Source organism: Lepidothrix coronata, unplaced genomic scaffold (genome assembly GCF_001604755.1).
Source record: "Lepidothrix coronata isolate B3197 unplaced genomic scaffold, Lepidothrix_coronata-1.0 Scaffold94, whole genome shotgun sequence".
NCBI classification, from domain to species: Eukaryota; Metazoa; Chordata; class Aves; order Passeriformes; family Pipridae; genus Lepidothrix; species Lepidothrix coronata.
The window spans coordinates 1,843,041-1,862,114 of NW_016690274.1; the positions used below are offsets into that span (position 1 = coordinate 1,843,041).

Sequence of the window (19,074 nt, forward strand, 5' to 3'; positions counted from 1 at the left end):
ATTAGGCAATAAATTACATTAAGCTACACCATAAAAGATATGAATACATTGAGAAAGAAAATATTATAGCAGAGAAACATAATATAAAAACTAGTCATAGAATCACAGATTGGTTTGGGTTGGAAGGGACCTTAAAGATCAACTAGTTCCAGCTCCCTTGCCATGGGCAGGGACACCTTCCACTAGACCAGATCGCTCAAAGCCCTATCCAACCTGACCTTGAACATTTCCAGGTCATCTGCAGCTGTTCTGGACAACCTGTTGCAGTGTCTCACCACCCTTATAGTAAAGAATTTATTCGTAATATTTTGTATTTTCATATTTACACTGCTTTATTAGCAAATTCCTACACTACATAAGAAAGATAAATGTAGGATTTTTTAAAATATAAAGTTTATTTGAATATAAAACTCTCTCCCAGTAAAAATGTACAAATATTTAGAAACAGGTATGTTTTTTGTTAATTTTATGATCTGGGTAAATAAGTTGAAATTAGAATACAAAACTTAGAACAAAATCTAAGAAAATTATTTCACCCAGGCTTACTAATTATTTTTGATGCATTTGTCTTATAACTGGCTGCAAAGTCAAGAAATCTAAAATTAGTTTGTGAATGGTACTGATACATTCTTCTCTCCTAAAAGGTGTCGGAAAGAATTGAAGATAATATCGACCGACTCAGTATAAGCATGTCCCTGTGGGATGACATCCTGAAAACTGGAGATGAATTAGATGGCTGGTCTAATAAGTACATTTCTCAACTGAATGAAGGCATCAACAACTTCAGTAACAGTCAGAGAATGGAGGTCCTCCTGAAAGACTTCCAGGTTCTTATCCCTAAATCAGTGATAAAAATGTTCTGGACCAAAAGCTCAATGTGAGGCACATAGATAAGACTGTGCTGTTGTAGACCATTGTGTTCTCTGTTCAAGTGGTGGTACCACTAACCCAACAGCCAGCTGAGGGCATTCCAGTCCTTTGTTTTGAAGGTGTTTGCTTCTGGCAGAAACAAGAATGGCACATCTTACTAAATCTAAACTCCATAGTTATTTTGGTTCTAGGAGTTATATTTGGTTCTAGACTGAACTCTGTTCCAGTAGAAACTAATGGAAATTTTAAACAACTTCAGCTGAATTTAATAAAAAAATAGTAGTTTCTAAAATCTTATCTAGACAATAAAAAAAGGTGTGCTAGAAGGCAAATTTTAATGTCAGGTTCTAACAATTTCAGTTAGATGATGACTTTTTTTCTGGATAGTGTTAAACTGTTTTAGAAATCTAGCCAGTGTTCAGGATGCATTCTGACTCTATTGGCTTAAAATGTAAATCAAATCAATCATAGAATAAGCCATATTCTACTTCATTTGAAATAAATGATGTCCTTAAGAAGATGCACAGTGAACACATTCAATTAGTATGATATAATATAAAATGTTAATAAATTAGTATTTTCCTCAGGACAAGCTTTATCTAATGCCTTTATAATTATGTAGCAATCAGACCACCTAAATTCATCGCTGTTAAAACTGATTGGGAGTAAAAGCAGACAGTACCCAAACAACAGGTGTACATGATTTGCAGGAGGGCCAGAATAGCAGAAGGTGTGAGCACTGTGTGTACATTTGCAGTCACAGAATGCATGATCCATAATACTTTCTTTGCACTTTGTTTTGCAAAGGCAAGAGGAAAGGCAGTTCAGTAACAGAAAGGTCCTGCCCTTTCAGCAACCAGAAATAGATGAGCATGGATAGAAACAATCAGTGTACTTTTTATATGGCCAAATTCACTGTCCACTTTCTTGATTAGTCACCTAATATTATATCCTCCCTAACATAAAATACCCCCTGAGTGTCCTTTTGAGGTCACATGAACTTCTGCCATTCAGGGCAGATGTTAAATGCAGCAATTTAGTCCTGAAATCCACTGTCCAATCTTTTAATTGGAGTGATCTGCTTGAATTTTTTAGAAAAGCAAATTTGGGTAATAGGCTAGACACACCAATTGCTTGCCTGATACTTCAGAACTACAAATTATGGTATTCTCTTTGCTTTGCTATTATGTTTTTAATAAGTAGAATATTTCTTTATAACTTGGATCTACAAATACAGTAAATACATGGTCCAGATATTTCAGTGCATTTTTAAATTTTCTTTTGATATTAAAATTTATTTCTGTGTCTAATTTTTTTCCAAGAGCTCACTTGTAATAAAAATCAGAGACCATGAGTAGTATACTCTGCATGCCATTAAGTGGAATCTAACAACCCCAGAAGATTTTTTCAATCAAATAAACAATGACATTCCTATCTTTATTTTGCCAGTCATAACAAATTAAATCTGTTAGGGCATTTTAAATGCTAATAATGTGTGTGGTTCTTTTAAAGGAGGGGAAAATTTCTTTGAACTGAGTCGAGTAAAGAAAAAGAGATGGGAGATTTTTAGAGCAGAAAACTAATTGAACAACAGTGTTTTTCCCCTTATTGCTAAACTTCATTTACATTTTCTTTCATTTTTGAAACTGATGGAGCATCCTTCTGAAAGCTTCTTGTATTTTGGTATGAAAGTTTGACCACATCTCTTTTACAGTCTGAAGTCAAGGATAAAGAACTGAAGTTGGAGCAACTTATTTCCAAAATTTCAGAACTCAAAGAACTGACCCATAGTGAAGAGCCTCCTGCAGATCTCCAGGTAAAATAAAGATATTGGTAATCAAACATTGTGCTCAAATAACTGAGATGACATTCCTCCTGAAATTTCTTTTTCTCCTGCACTGCCTTTTTCTTTCAAGGTGACAGATCCAGCATTATTTATTTGTAGCATAACTATTCTTTGTTCATATTTCTTTAGGTAACTTTGGGCTTTTTGTATAAAAAATATGCCGTAAAGTATTGAACATTAGAGTTGTCGAAGTATTTTTTAACAAATTGAAATAAAACACACAGATTATAATCTCTACACTACACAACATTAAGCCACATCATATGTGAGTACATACACAGTTTGCCTGCTTGAAAAAATTAAAATGCAGTAAAATATGTTCATTTGCTTTGTTAACTCAAAGGCATTTTTTAGTGGACTGGAATTAGTGCCCTGAACTAGCTCTTACAAGAGGGGGGTAAAAATAACAAACACGAAGATGAGCTTTTGAACTTTTGGCTAGGTACTTACTTTTTATGTTCTAGGGAAGTCATAAAACCAAAGTATGTTTGATTTCCAACAGAAATGGGTATTTTAAATTATAAACTTTTAATGTCAGAAATTTTAAAAGATAAGCTGACTTCTGCAATTTCAGTAGGCAGGGAAATATCTTGGACATATCAGATATTAGTGGAATGTAATATAACACTGGAGCCTTGTCCACATTTTGCTGTGACCACACACATAAGCCTAAATTACCAATTATATATAGTCAAGAACTCTATAGTATAAAGATGTGCAAGTAATATGGAAGTGTTTATTGTCTCCCAAATTGTTTACTTTACATGAGAAGTTCAGGTTTAATCATATGTTTCATAATAAATATCTGTCCACTTAGAGAGTGTAACTGAGAGCAAATTATTTTGCAGAATACTCATGTTAATGAACACACACCTATTTCCAACTACTAAATATGATAAATTAAAAAAAGTAGATCATACCTACAATAAAATAATTTTCGCTGATATATAAATGCGAATTTGAAAATAAAGCCTAAAAAACATAAATGAATAAAATAAATATCCATAGAAAACATAAATACCCAAATTACTTACCTACATTAAGCACTGAATAAGTAAACTACAGTATGATCAGCTCATATGCTAAGAACATAACAATTCTTTAATAGAATGTTCAGTAAGTGCTCATTTAGGACTCTTGGGAGTCTTGGTGAATGACAGGTTGACTATGAGCTGGCAGTGTGCCTTTGTGTCCAGGAGAGCCAAGGGTATCCCTTTGTTGTGAAGAGTGTGGCCAGCAGGTTGAGGGACGGGATCCTCCCCCTCTACTCAGCCCTAGTGAGGCCACATCTGGCGTTGTGTGTCTAGTTCTTGGCTCCTCAGTACATGAAAGACAAAGAGCTACTGGAGATCCACATCCAGTGGATAGTCACAAAGATGATTTGGGGTCTAGAGCATCTCACTTATGAGGAGAAACTGTGGGAGTTGGGCCTGTTTAGTCTAGAGAAGAGAAGACCACAAGGGAATCTCATGTAAGTATCTCAAAGGCAGGTACCAAGAGGATAGTGCTAGACTCTTTTCAGTCTTGCCCAGTGAGAGGATGAGGAGCAATGGCCATAAACTAAAGCACAAGTTCCACCTCAACACAAGGAAGAATTTCTCTACACTGAGGATGGCAGAGCACTGGAACAGACTGGCCAGGGAGGTCGTGGAGTCTCCCTCTCTGGAGACATTCAAAATCCACATGGAGAAGTCCCTGTGTCACCTCCTCTAGGTAACCCTGCCTTGGCAAGGGGGGTTGGATTAAATGATCTTCAGAGGTCCCTTCCACCCCTAATGACTCTGTGATTCTGATTTATGTATAGTATCTTTTTATGGCTGATATGTGCACAGCTAACATCTAACTATAATTTCACATATTGCTGTCTTTAAAAAGGTTAATGGGCAATAGTCTAACTTATTTTTGTACTGTCTTTAGTTTTCACCTGCCTTACACTGAGATACTATAGACCTCTCTGCTCTTAAAATTCATCAGTTGATCTTTTTTTTCTACAGAGCTAGTTGAATTTACATCATGGTCTGTATATATGGCAAATTAGTAAAGGAAAAAGATCAACTGTTTAATTTTTCAGAATTGGATAATAACTTCAACAGTTTGCAGTCTGGCTTTTTATAGTCAGTATCCCTTCTTTGGATTACTGTATCCTAAATGGTTGACATTTTTTATTTATGTAAGTATCTCGAATTACAGCTGTAAAAAGAGAAAAATTATCATTGTGTGCCACTTTCCTACCTTCCATTTTGCCAATAAGCATTTACCATAATAAAAGTTTTTTTATTAAATGCTTTAATACCTAACATTTTGGTTTTAGTTTATAGAATCAGATTTGAGGCAGAAGTTGGAACATGCCAAAGAAATGTCACAGACAGCAAAAGAGACCCTGAAAGATTTCAGTACTCAGAAGATGGAGTTACAGAAGTCGATTGGTCAGATGACAGACTGGTTAACACAAGTGGAAGAGATGCTGTTAAGCTGTGCACGTAAACTGGATCCTGAAGTTCTACATAAAATAAAGGTTGGTACTGAAGAAAATTAATATGCTTTTTCTTATGTAGTGATCTTTGGGTTTTTTGATCGGAACTTTTGTTAAGCATTATACTTTAATTTTCATTTAGTAAAAAAATACATATCTCCTGCACAGCTTCTAGATTGTTAGCAAATAATACAGTGATAGTTTTTAGGTAGTTCCACCAATGAAAAAAGTTCTGATTTATCAACTTTATACAAATCTTTTAGAAGATTGTAATGAATAATATGGACTTCGTTGTGACAAGAAATGTTTTTGTTACATTGAACTTCTTAGTTATTACTCCAGGGTATTTGCAAGTCCATTGACTCCCTTGCAATATAAGTTATGAACTTACAACTCATCATAGTAAAAGATGCTAAATCAAACTCAATTTTAACACAAACCTCTACATCAGAAGTCCTCCTTAGTCCTCTTATATAGCAATTTTTTTGTCTGCAACCTAGGCTGTCTTGATTGCATATTTATGCACATCATAACATGACAAATCATACGGAGATTTTTCTGAGTGAGAACATGTTATTGTTGATAGAGTAGCCAATTCACATTTAATTTTCAGACAAATGTTCCTTTTAAGTCAGATATAAAGTCCCTATCATTCAGAAATCCCACCAAATACCAGTGTCATTGCATATCACATGTACCTTCAGACTTTGCTCAAAGTAGCTATTGCTATTCAGTATGCCTTGAAATTTATTTATTTCTAATAGAGTAATAAATCATGAGAAACAACATTTTTTGCATTTCTATGGTGGCTCCTTAATTTCAAGGATTCATCTCACTTGGAAAATTCAGGAAAGGTGATCCATCATTGTGTCTGGGACTTGGAGGAAAGAACATATGGGAGGAGAAGAATGCTTGAGAAAAAGAGGGTTCTTTTGTTTCTTTACAAATATTGTACTTATGTTATAACTTTATTTTCAGGAAACACAAAAAGACCTTCAGCTTCAGCAAAGCAGCATTGACTCAATGCGTGAGAACCTCAACAGCCTGTGTCGTAAATACCATTCTGTAGAGCTGGAAACTCTTGGTGGCACTGTCACTTTATTGATAAAGAAGTTTGAAGCTGTGAATCTGCTCTGTTCCAGAACACAGGCCAGACTGCAAGAGTCCTTGGAAAAACATTTTCTCTGTGAGTCTTCAGGCTTGTTAGCCCACAACCATGAATTATTCTGGAGTCTGCCAGAGTCTCCAGTGATTTCACTTGCAATGTCAACTTTATTTTTTGTATGGAGTCTTTCAAAAAGTCCTGTTACCAAATGTTCATCTGATAATGGCTGTGAAACAAAGCATTTGACATAAACAGAATTGAACTTTAACCATTGCATATATAATGTAGTAGGCATGTAACAATGTAACCATGTAATATGCATGAAAAGGTGCCTTTCCTCGCTCTTAGTCTTCACTTCTTTTGTATAAGCACACTTTGTGTATTTGTCATAAAGAGATATAACCAAATGGAGGTGTTTATAGTGTAAAAGTACCCATATGAAGTATTTTCTGGGCTCATTGGATAGTCAGTGGAGACAAATAAGTAATTTTTAATCTTATTTTTTAAGATATTATTAAGATATTAATCTAGATTATATCTAGCATAAAATTGGGACATATCATAAACTGAAAAAGCTCATCTTTTCCTGTTGACTGCAAAGGGCAGTCAATATCAAATTTGGATATTTACAGTGGAAACATCTACGTTTGTGTGAAATTAATCTCACTCCCCATAGTTATTGAAGACAATGACACTTATCTTGTTAGCTTTTACACACTGTTCCTGAAGGATAAAAGAGTTGCTTAAAACAGCTATATAGTATTGTGAATAATGCTGTGTCTCACAAAAATATTCTCTTCTCTATACTTTTTTATTAAATAAGATTCTGTGCAAGAATTCCAGGAATGGTTTTCTGGTGTGAAGGCTGCAGTGAAAGAATCATCTGACAGGTCTGGGGACAGCAAAACCATAGAGGCAAAGCTACACGACTTGCAGGTATAGTGAACAAATTAAAAAAACCCACAGTAATTAGCAATTTAATATAGGTAACCAATTATATCTCTAAAATAATTTGTAGACACTAACATATTTATCGGTTTTGTTTTTAAAAATTTCATATAAGGGTTGTTCAAGGCAGCAATATGTACGGTAGAAGGAATACAGTGAAAACTGTTCACACTTCTGAGGGATCAGAATTTAATTTCTGGAAGGTCTATATGTAACTAAACCATTCTTGTTTCTGATTTTTAATATTTTTTCCTTTTTTACCTTCTTTCTCTTCCTTTTTCAATTTTTCTTTACACTATTACTTAATCAGCACTTCAGATTAACACTGATATGTCAAAGCTTATATGTATATACTTTCGGTGAGACAGAACATAAATAGCAGACACCTACTGTAAACAGCCCTAATTCTTGAAATGTGTAATGTCTTCAGGACATGATTAAACTATCCAGTGAAAACCATGACTACCTTGGGATCAAATAGGAAAATTGAGTACTGTGAATTGTAGCACCACTTATTAAAATTTTATATGAACTATCTGCTTAGAATTGTTTCCATAGCTAGACGTGGTTCTCATCTTGTTGGGGAAATTGGACCACTTCTCATAGAAGTATTGCTTATCTTTAGTTATCAAATCTTGCATGTTTAAACTAAATTCTTTCATTATACAGGGTGTGCTGGATTCTGTTAGTGAGGGACAGAACAAATTAGATGCTGCCTGCAAGGAAGGAGAAAATTTGTATGATTGTTTACCCAAACCAGTTGTGAGCCATATTCAGGAGCAAATAGCAAAGTCTAAGCAGAACTTCCAGGAATTCCTCAACCAGTGTCTGAATGATAAGAAGGCCCTGGAAGCTTGTGCCTCACACCTGGAAAAGTAAGTAATACCAGTAGTCACAAATGGAGTGCATGAAATTGTCTGGCTGCAGAACTGTGGGGCAATATATGAAATTACTTCCAGTTGCTCTAGTCCTGTTTGCTTTTTTCTTTGGAAATGTTTAAGAGAAATTGAAGTTCTCTGATGAAAATGAAGCAAGAGGTCTTACTTCAAGAGTATCGATTTGGTTAAAGAGTGGAGGGTCAGGGTCATATATGCAGAAGTTCTCTGTAGCTTATGCAACCCCAAATCAGCAGTTGGGATTTCAGTAATTTAAATGCCATTTCCTGGAAGGAAAAGGTGTGATAAGTGTTCAATTTCTGCATTGGAGTTTGAAGATAGTTTGCTTTTTATACAGCACGTGCCTGTTCTATCCCATTCCAGATGGACATAATTACTAAGGAGCTAAGAAGAAAACACTCTTAAATTACTGCTTAGGGCTGGAATTATGGGAGTTAAAATATTTTCAGATCTAGCTAGATTCAAAACTCTTGCTAATTGAAAACAGTGTAGCAGTAATGGGTGAAACAGCAGGATGAGATTGTGCGCCTTCATTAAAGGAAAATGTTTTCAAACTTACAGCCAGAACTTGTTTTGCTGAGTTTCAAGCACTCCAGATTCCAGTTCTCAGATTCTGTTAGAGAAATTGAAAACACAATGCTTCAGCTGTTCTAAGTGTCAGTGCTGACAAAAAGCCCACTTTTACCCATTTTTCATTCTTAGACTGAATCATTATAAGATTTTGGAAAAAGCTTTCTTTTGGTCTGCTTTTATTGAATCTGGTAATAAGTAAAAGCACTGTCACTTTAAATCTTGGAGGCTTCTGTTCTGCCTGTAGTTCCCATGATTTTGCTGAACATTTTTAGAGAGTTGCTGAATATTTTTAGATTAGTAGTCACTGCAGAATTATGTTTTATGTACAACTCTTATTCTCAACTTATGAAATGGATACCCAGTCTTGTGGATATTAACTTCTTACTAATTTTACTGCATCTGAGAAGTATTTTTAAGGGAATATGTATCTGTTCCATAGCTTTGAAGATCAGTACAAGAAACTTGGCCTGTGGATGCATGACATGGAAGAAAGAATAAGCACAGAAGCATTAGGAGAGAGCAAGCAGCTTATTTCTGAGAAGAAAAAGGAGGTGCAAAAAGTGGAAAAATTCCTGGAAGAGTTGCTGAATTCAAGGTATATTGAAAGTACATTTTCTAAAATACTCTCACTTTTTCCTCTGCTAAAGCAATAGTAAAACTGAACTGTCTGTGAATAGAGGGTAAATCCAGATACTTCCAGTTTTAAGGAATTTCAACGAACTCCAATATTTGGTGTTGATACATTTCTTACTAAGAAAAGCTTATCATACTTCATTAATAAATGGAAACTGAAACATATAATTTTAAAAAATAAATCTTGAAAATATTGCTTTTACAAGCAATAGTGAAAATTACATTTATCATTATATCCATTTAAAAATTTTCTTTCCTTCTGTCCTGCAACACTCAGATCCAACCAGGTTAGCAGAATCCCCTTTCCATACAACTGGCTTTATAAAAGAGCTCAAACAGCATCCACATTGCCTATGAAATCTTTCTAAAATTCAGAATTAGCCAATAGATGATGAAGTAATTGCTGTTTTGAGTACACAGTGGTTTTTTCAAATGCTTTTTTTATTATCAGGTTGCTGAAGATAGAACAGAAATAGTAGTCAGTTGTTCAAGCCTCACAGCATGCTAAAAACAAACACCCCGTCACTCCCTATCCCCTTGATACTGATGCAAGACATTTTGGTCTGAGGCAAATTCCCTGTAATCACCAGATATCAGGAAGGGTGATCAAGTAGATTGAGATGAGCTGAGGCTGTATAAAACCAGTTTTAATCCCTTTTCCTAACCCTTGTACTGAACCCCAGAGTCAGTGTCTAATCCTGGAAAAATGGCCTGACCTTTCCATCATGCCTTCCTACCTGTCAAAGACTATAAACTTCTTAGAAGCTTTAGCAAGTGCAAAAAGGTAGCAGTTCATATAAAACCGGAAAGTTTGACAGCTGAAAAGAAAATTAAGTTAGCTTTTAATTTAAATGCGTAACACAAAGATTTCAGCATGATCATTCTGAGCTACAAAATCTTCATAAATGGCACTGCACAGAAGAAAAGATATTAATCAATACACACTGCTTTCAGTCCTTCCTAGATTATTTTTTCTGTTAATTATTAACTCTGTCACTGGTGAAGTAGGTGATTATAACAGCAACCAATAATTTCTGATAGTTTCTATAATAATGTATGCTTTCTGAAGCTGATTTCCACTCTCATTATTTTTTTTCAGGGAATCTTTTGATCAGTTGTCCCAAATGGCACAGACTTTAAATGAAGAAGGCCATGGTGCAGGGAGGGAAGTGCGTCTGGCTTCTCAGCATCTCACCAATTATCAAAACATGGTCAAAAGTGTCAAGGAGAAGCTGCGAACATGTCAGCTTGCACTCCAAGAACATCTCACTCTGGAGGAGGCATCAGAGAGTATGTGGTCATGGGTGAAAGAGGTTCAAGATAAACTGGCATCATCACAGAGCACTTTTGGTAGCAAAGCCACACTGGAGAGACGACTGACACAAATTCAGGTAAATAAGGATCAAACTAGAGATTACACATCAAGATTAATATTAGGCATGAGCCATATCAGTGGAAAAGGTATATTTTTATATTTTATTCTTTTATAGTTATGAAGAAGAAGAATTTAAGGTGATCTTGATAAATTGGGATGGGAAGTATGAAAAACAGGATGAAGTTTAATGGAGATAGGTGCCAGGTAGTACATTTCATAAGGAATAACGGACTATGAAAATGTATATTCAGGTCCCAAAAAGCTTTCTAATAGAGGAGAAGCCTTGGAATAATTGACAAAGAGAGTCTGTGGTGTGTCCATCACAGGAGGTCTTCAGGAAGAGGTTAGATAAACATGTATTAGGAAGATCATCAAGGTAGAAGATCCTGCCATGGTCTTTCTTGAGATTTCTTCTAGCTGCATGATTCTGTCTTATTGTGCTGTGTTTGACCTCTTCATTATCTGCTGCAAGGTGAACAATATTTTAGGATGACCAATGCAGTAAAAAACCTGTATAACTGCGGGAAAAACTACTGGGTCACCTGCACATGGTAAGGTACAGGCACTTACAAAAAGAGGTGCCTAGAAATTCATACTGGTATGATTATCAAGGATAAATGAGTTCAGAGAAGATGGTGTCCACTGTTTAAAGAATAACAGCTTTCATTTCTCATCAGGTTACATTTGATATTCTGACTCATTTTGCCTCACAGGAGATCCTCTTACTCAAAGGTGATGGTGAAGTTAAGCTGAACATGGCCATTGGAAAAGGAGAACAAGCACTTAAAAGCAGCAATGAAGAAGGACAAAAAGTGATACAAACCGAGCTAGAGACATTGAAAGATGTATGGAATGACATCATCAGTACCTCAGTGAACTGGCAAAGGTAAGATAAGACTACTTGGAAAACACAGGTTTGCTGCCATGTTTGCTCACAGAGTGGTACCTCACTGCGCGTAGAAGTACGTTCATTCATTACTGGTACGTGAAGGGAAATTTACATTGTCAGAGAGAATCAAAATTGCCTGGGAAAAATACATCCTTTTAAAAAAAAAAAAGATGAGTTGACACTATCAGATGAATCAAATTTCTTATGAGATGGTACTTGATAGTAATTTAAAAATTAATAGAAATCACACAAATGCATACAGAGAAAAATCTGGAAAGGGCTTTCTGAGTTATTGAGCCTGTACTTGGGCAAGATGAAGAACATGTGACTGATATTTGCCTACCTCTTCCATACAAAACTCTAGGAAGGTTTCTCAATTCTGTTTTTCATTACTTTTTTTAATTAAAAAACAAAATCCTAATATCAACTACAAATAATCTTTCTTGCATATTAAGCTGATTTCGTCTTGTTTTAATCTCAGTAGAAATGGGAAGTTTTTCTTACTGTCTATATGAGACTGTTTTATATATCTGAAGGCCTCTATCTTCTCTGTTCTAGATAGAGTGATGTTTCTCTGTACTAATACTTTCTGGACCTCTTTCATCTTTGTTTCTTATTCACTAGATTGAAGACTATCACTAGTTTGTCTACACTTTTCTTAAAATGTAATAACTGAAGGTGGGCTGCCCTCTTACTGTATTTGAGACCTTACTAATTCTGCATAGTGTATCAGTACTTTCCATTCCCTTCACGTAACACTCTTCCTAATCCTCTCCAGAATGAGATTTTCCTTTCTTCTCAATAGTATAATTTTGCTGAATTTTGTTTACTTTATCCTCTATCTTCAAATCCTTTTTCACAGTACTAAACCTAGGCAGTTATACCCAATTTTGTATTTGTAGATCTATCTGATTTCTCTTTCCTAAGTAAGCATTATTTTCACCATAAAATTCTATCTTTTTAAAATTTCTTTTAAGAACATCTGACATTTAAATCCTGTCATCCAAACTAGTTGCAGCTGCTTCCTTGTTGCTGTCATTTGTAGGTTTTACAAGCACCCTCTATTCTATCATCCCAGGCATTACCGGATAGAAATGACTTTTGGTGAGCTTCTGCATGATCCTGCTTCCTTAGTTCTCTAATGAAAACTAAAAAATCAGAAAGGTCACAAATCTGTATTTTAGATAATCTGAGTGCTAGGATATCTGGGTCCTAAATATCAATGGGGGGAGCCATGGTATGGATAAATTGGATTTTTGCAATTGAAAGTGGTGCCACTTTCTTAGTTACTCCAAAATTGTAACCGAATCACATGTAGAAAATTATAATGGGCTGTCTTCAATATGTCACTCAAATTTCAGCCAATTTTTGTCATAAAATACTGTTTAGATTAAGTTAATCTTTGCATTTTGAGTGAAATCCTTACCACACGCTTGACTATCACTGAGTCCAGTGGAATGAGAATTACATTCCTCAGCATGGATCCCAGAGAAATACCATGATCTAGTAGGAGGAGCAATATATGACAAGAGAATTTGTTATAAATTTTAAATGGTACTATAGATAATTGATTTGTTCTTTCAAAACTTGGCTGATTATCTCCTAGTTGACAATAATTTCATAGGCTGCTGGATATTTTATTACTCCAGTAATGCTCAGTATTTTACTTTGCTGTACAGACACTGAAATGTGCTTTTAAATAGTCTGAGACAGATAGATCACTCATGTAACCTGAAATAGGGAAGCACTTGCATTAGGTTGTACCTAGTAGCCCAAAACCCACAGGAATTCTAGAATAACTAGGATGTCAATTAATATAGAAAACTAAAGCAAGATGCAGAAAAAACCATATTCTAAATATTATGCATGGCTACAGACTGTGTAACAAAGTATAAGCATACTCTTTTTTTTCAAAATGTTCAGAAGCTCTCATCTGCACTTTGTATGTTTCTTTTACTGTAAGCTGCCTAGATTCTGTTATTAGCCAGTGGAATGACTATCTGGAAAGGAAGAACCAGCTGGAACAGTGGTTAGAGAAATTGGATCGCAAAGTGGAACAGCCTTTAGAACCACAGATTGGTCTGAAGGAGAAGTTTGCTCAGCTGGACCACTTCCAGGCTATTGTTTCTGAGATAGAGGATCACTCTGATGATTTACAGCAACTCATTGACAAAGCTGTGGAACTATATGAAAAAACGGGAGATGATTCTTTTGGAGATGCAGCTCAGGAAGAGCTAAAAACACAGTTTAATGACATCTCAACTGTGGCCAAGGTAAGATAAAGATTTCCATTTCAAATAAATAAAATGTTTAAACCTTTGTATATATAGCTAAAAATTTGATTTTTGTAATTTTTTAGTAACTAAAGGATTGACTGTGTTTGAATCATCTTGCCTCTATTATGGTTAAGTCTAGTAAAAAACTGGATACAGTTTAGTAAAATTCAATGGAATGCAAAAACTTATTGGGAATTTAAATTTCTATGGTTATTTTTGAAAAGTGAAGGCCATATATTTTATTCCTAGTTTCATAAATACAGCAGTATTTCTGATATTCTTAAATATTTATGTTCCTCTAACTCTTTTTCATTCATTCCTAGCACTTTTTTTTACCTAGAAGGGGAAGAATGAAATGCCTTCCTGAGAGACAGAATAAAATGCTTCCCTGACATATTGTCAGAAAGAGAAATCCTATTGTCAAAAAGATAAATGCCCATATTTTGTGGTGTTTCAAGTCACTAAGCACTGCACATGCTATACAGATATTCTGTTTGGTTTCTAAGGAGAAACCTATGAGCTAACTGAGACCTTCTGCCAACCAGATGAGGACAGTGAAACAATTTGCCTCCATTCTCCCTTTCTATTGGTGCTACATTTTGGTGTGAGCAATGTGAACAGAGATGCATGGCTTTCTTTACTGAGGCTCTTTTACTTCCCTAGAAAGGCTATTTTGTTTGCAGTCGGGTGTATGTGGACGTTTTCTTACCCTGTTGTTCCACAAAATGCATTAAGATATAAAAGCTTTGAGGATTTATTTACTTTAGATCATCTTTGTTTAGCTAGTAACCATCCATTGTCTAGTTGATCCGATAGATTCTGAGAAATTATGATAATTATTTTCAGAGGGAACAGTAGGACTTATTAATCTAACTTAGTTTTTAAAAGCATCTGTTGAATGTTGAGTTAATCAAAGTTAAAAATAACTGAGTTTAACTTTTAGGTGGTTTAATTCGAAACTGTTTTCAAGATTCTTCAATCTAGATTAGAGTATCCACGCAGTAGTAAAAAGCTATTTGATTAGCTCACTTCACTTTTGGTTAGTTCTGATAAATACTCATTAGGGCTATCTCACAAGAATATAGCAACAAATCTAGTCTGTCAGACTAAAGGCAAATCTAGGCCACTATACTCCTTCACCGTTTCATAGTAAGGTAAACTGACGCACTTTAAGCTTACATTAAAAAGCTAAGATAGAGCCAGGAGGCAGTTGTATGTCTGTGTCAAGGAAAGCATCCTCCAGGACTGCAGGGCAGGTAGTTGTGGACAGCTGCCACCCCTGATCTGATGGTCAAAATGGGACTCATCACCATAAGAACCTTTTGCACTTCTGACCACTGGAACTCCTCCTTTGTGGTCTTCCTGTGAGGCATCTCTATGCCTCTGCTTAGCATTTGTAAATACTTGGTGCTTATAAATATTCTAAATAAGAGCTGTGTTTCTGGTAGCAATGCTGCTTCCTGGGAGTACTCAGGGGTGATCTGCAAGACTCTCTCCAGAGTGTATCAGGAAAAAGGCCTGCCGGAGTTGCACAACTGCAGCATTGATATCTATTAAATGATACATTAGACTGTGTTAACTTTTGTGTTCATCTTCAGATGGCCTATGCTCCAGCAGAAAATACTTGTCCAGACCAACCTGACCCAAACCTTGGCAGTGTAATGCTGTGTTCTGCTACTACAAGCTGTACTCTATCCAGTATGCACACTGTAAACTCAAACCAGCCTTTCATACTTAAAGCCAGCATAGTATTTAAGTACTTTAATGGTCTTTTTTTTTTCCCATCTGAATGATAGGAGAAAATGAGGAAAGTGGAAGATATTGTGAAGGATCATTTGCTCTACCTTGATGCTGTGCATGAATTCACAGACTGGCTGCATTCTGCAAAGGAAGAGCTTCACCGCTGGTCAGATGCATCTGGAGATACACCAACTATACAGAAGAAGCTGGCCAAAATCAATGTAAGATAAATTAGCTTTCTTCTGTAATTCAGACTCTATGCTCTAAAATAAGCCCGAGTCAAACACTTGTGGGATCTTCAGTTATCTGAAAGCAAGCTTTCTAAGCTGTGCTTTGTTTTTCACTCCCTTCCCCGTATTAACAGATGGAGTAAAAGTATAATCAGATTTGTTAGTCACAGCACACGTGGAAACAATTTACCAGAGCTGAAGCCTAGTGGCATCACAGAATGTTGCTTAGCTGATTAATGAAAATGCTTCTGTCCTCATCCCCAAATATGCTTTCTCCATGAGCAGAATTGTCTGAATCAAAGTCAGAAACAACCTTTTCTGCTTTGCATGAAATGGAGACATGTAAAACAGCACAAGGATTGTCCTCTCCAAATACAGTAGAAATGTATGGGTTGCCTCTCTCTGTGTGTATTCTCAGTAGCCTGCATCTATTCTTCGGTATTTGAGTGCCTAAGCAGTTTTCATATTCCTGAATGCAGCATTAAAGCAGACTGCATGTTTTGCTTGTGTCTAGTGTTTACTTTCAGATACTTATAACATTTTACTCTGCTCCTAAGCATGAGAGAGTGGGCCAGTGAACTTGAATGCTCTTTGAAGATTCAGGATCCCCAAAATCAAATTACAGATTTGTTGTACACTCTTGGGTAGTTTTCAGTCTCCTTTGTGCTCAAACTCCTGATCTTTTAAACAGGAAGGGGAGGAGATAGCAGTGCCTAGCTCATAAGACTAACAAGAGAAGAAATAACATCACTCTAGCATGCAGTGTTTGGGATGGTATTTATATTCCCCAGTTTCTTAAGCTGAGAGGCCTCAAAATTCCCTTGTATGAGATATGCAAGACTGAAAAAGGACACTGTAGAACAAATTCAGCTCTGGAAAAAAAAAACTCAGAAAAAAACCTCGTGCAATCAGTTTTGGCAAACCACAGGTCGGGGGCAGGCTGTAAACTGCAGTTACGTTTTTAAGACTGCTGCAAGCAGCTACACACCAGCCTTTCTTATTGAAAAGATCACAACAAAGTCGTTATGTTCCGAATCTCAGCCTAAAACGTTATTTTCAGCGTCTAAACCACGTGCATTCTTTCTCTCCAAAGCTTATGACAGTTTCAGAATCGTTTAATCCATGCAAGGCCCGCACACCTCTATTGGGTTTTATTCCCCCTGGCCCCCGGCGGGGATTCCCAGAGTCGCGGCTCGGTGCGGGACGGGACGGGAGGAGACGGGACGCGACGGGAGGAGACGGGACGCGTCCCCCGGGCGGGCCCCCGTTCGCGGCCATGGCGATGGCGGCCCCCGGGTTACCATGGCAATGTCGCCCTGCAGGAGCTGGTGGAGTCCCGGCAGGCCGGCGCGGGCCGGCTGTGCCGAGTGGAGACGCTGGCCCCCGCCGCGAAGCGCGGCACCACGGCCGGCGGGTGCCAGCTGCTGGCGGCCGAGATGCAGGCGCTGCAGGCGGACTGGCGGCAGTGGGAGGAGAGCGCCCGCCGCAGCCAGGGCGGCCTGCGGGACCTGCTGAGCCAGATGGCCCTGTCCGAGCGGGAGTTCGCGGCGCAGGCCGGGCGGCTGGAGGAGGCTGTGCAGCGGCTCGGCGGGCAGCTGGCCGCCTGGTCCCAGGGGCTGGTCCCCGCCGACAGCCGGCACACCGACGCCGAGGTCGTGGAGAGCTGGCGCAAGGAGAAAGTAAGGGCATGCTTCTTTTCCTAGCAGCTTCTTGATTGTAAATGTATGGTAACTGTGGGCAGGAAACTTCCACCAAGCGGGGCTGTCAGGTAGAAATGTAATAAGATGTACTCGTGAGAGATATTTCCATGAAATCCCAACTATCCAAACTCTTTTTAAAACTGTGATCACAGTTTGCAGAAGACATTCTCCCCTTGGCCTCTGCCGTACGAGGCTTAGCAAACGCTGCCTGGATTTTAGGTGTTAAAACCAGGGCTCGCCCCTGTGATAAAGCCAAGGAGCTGGCACACCGGCTCTGAGCCGCGCTTCCAAGCTGCTCAGTGTTTCAAGCTGGAATAGCACTTGATGGAGGAAATGTGAAGCATTTCCTAAAAGCCAAGTAAGCAACTGGAGCCATTTCTGACTTCAAGTTTGTTTGGAGTGTGTTGAGCTTATACTTTCCTTCTCTTGAAATATCCTTTACCCTCTGCACGTTGAAATCTTATCCAATATTAAAAGAAGTTATTCTGTAAATTTGCTAATTGCTTTGCTTTGGAATGCAGTGGAATTTAGAGAAATAGAGGTTGTTTCTGTTTGTAATTGTCTTCTAGCAAAAATATTCCCCATGTATGTATCACACACACATTATATAAAGATATACATATATTTGCAACAGGCAAGATGCTTCTTTGTATGTATCTCAGCTACAGTGAATCAGAGATGTTGATGAAAGATACAGAGTATTTCCTTTACAGGGTAGTGTTGCAGTAAAACAGTTTCAGTAAAGAGAGAAAGGTGTGTGATGCCTGCTTTCTGACCCCTTGACTGAAATCATATTCAAAAAAACCCCAGAACACCTTCTTTTTGAACTGAGATTATTAATCTTTTTCTCCAGTATCCAAAACAAGTTATTTCTGTGGCTTCCTCTTTCACAGAATTCCTTGCACAGATTTATAGAAACCGCTTGCTCGAATGCTTGTATGTATCCATAGGAGTAACAAAGCTGACATTAAGTTGCAGCAAATAGTGGTACAAATATGCAAGTATATATGTTTTTAAAAAGGAAAGGAAGACATGGGATTGTCATCAACACACCAGGCATTTTTTATTTCATAAATGGAAAAGTACTAAATTCAAAAGATATTGCTTTTATTAGTAGTATATATAATATGTATGTACTGTAGCTCTATGTAACAGTTGTAAACTTTGGCTAATGAGGAAAATGCAGCAGCATCTCAAGATATAAATATGCACAGCACTACTATGTAATTTTATTTATAGTTAGAGGAAATGTGACAGTACTCCTTCTATTTCTGGACCCCAGGGATAGGCTCTATTGTGAACATAAAATAGCACTGCAGCTTTCCATTTCCATTGTTTCACAGTGATTCTGTTGCCATGTAAGCCAAGGCCACAAATTAAAAATGCATTTCCTAATTCTCAGAATTATCAAACTCATTCGGTTACTGTGTTATACTCAAGCTCTGTTCCCTTAGGTATGTGCAACATAAGAGCAACAGATTTTGCACTTGGAATTCAGCAAATTATTTTGGTAATTGTCA

At 37.1% G+C, this 19,074-nt stretch overlaps 1 protein-coding gene across 9 annotated transcripts in view; it reads left to right on the forward strand.

Annotated features, from left to right (window-relative positions):
* The window catches only part of SYNE1 (spectrin repeat containing nuclear envelope protein 1), a 306,473-nt gene that overhangs the window by 123,370 nt on the left and 164,029 nt on the right, over positions 1–19,074 (forward strand). For all 9 annotated transcript variants that reach the window (XR_001875992.1, XR_001875991.1, XR_001875994.1 and 6 more), the window contains 12 exons: positions 645–827; positions 2,585–2,686; positions 5,028–5,231; positions 6,168–6,375; positions 7,118–7,230; positions 7,912–8,117; positions 9,151–9,306; positions 10,444–10,735; positions 11,433–11,605; positions 13,572–13,881; positions 15,681–15,845; positions 17,177–17,533. Coding sequence is in view for 1 of the 9 variants with exons in the window: in XM_017821972.1 (XP_017677461.1) it covers positions 645–827; positions 2,585–2,686; positions 5,028–5,231; positions 6,168–6,375; positions 7,118–7,230; positions 7,912–8,117; positions 9,151–9,306; positions 10,444–10,735; positions 11,433–11,605; positions 13,572–13,881; positions 15,681–15,845; positions 17,177–17,533 (2,469 nt within the window). In the remaining 8 variants the exon portion in view is untranslated. The remainder of the gene's footprint in view (positions 1–644; positions 828–2,584; positions 2,687–5,027; positions 5,232–6,167; positions 6,376–7,117; positions 7,231–7,911; positions 8,118–9,150; positions 9,307–10,443; positions 10,736–11,432; positions 11,606–13,571; positions 13,882–15,680; positions 15,846–17,176; positions 17,534–19,074) is intronic.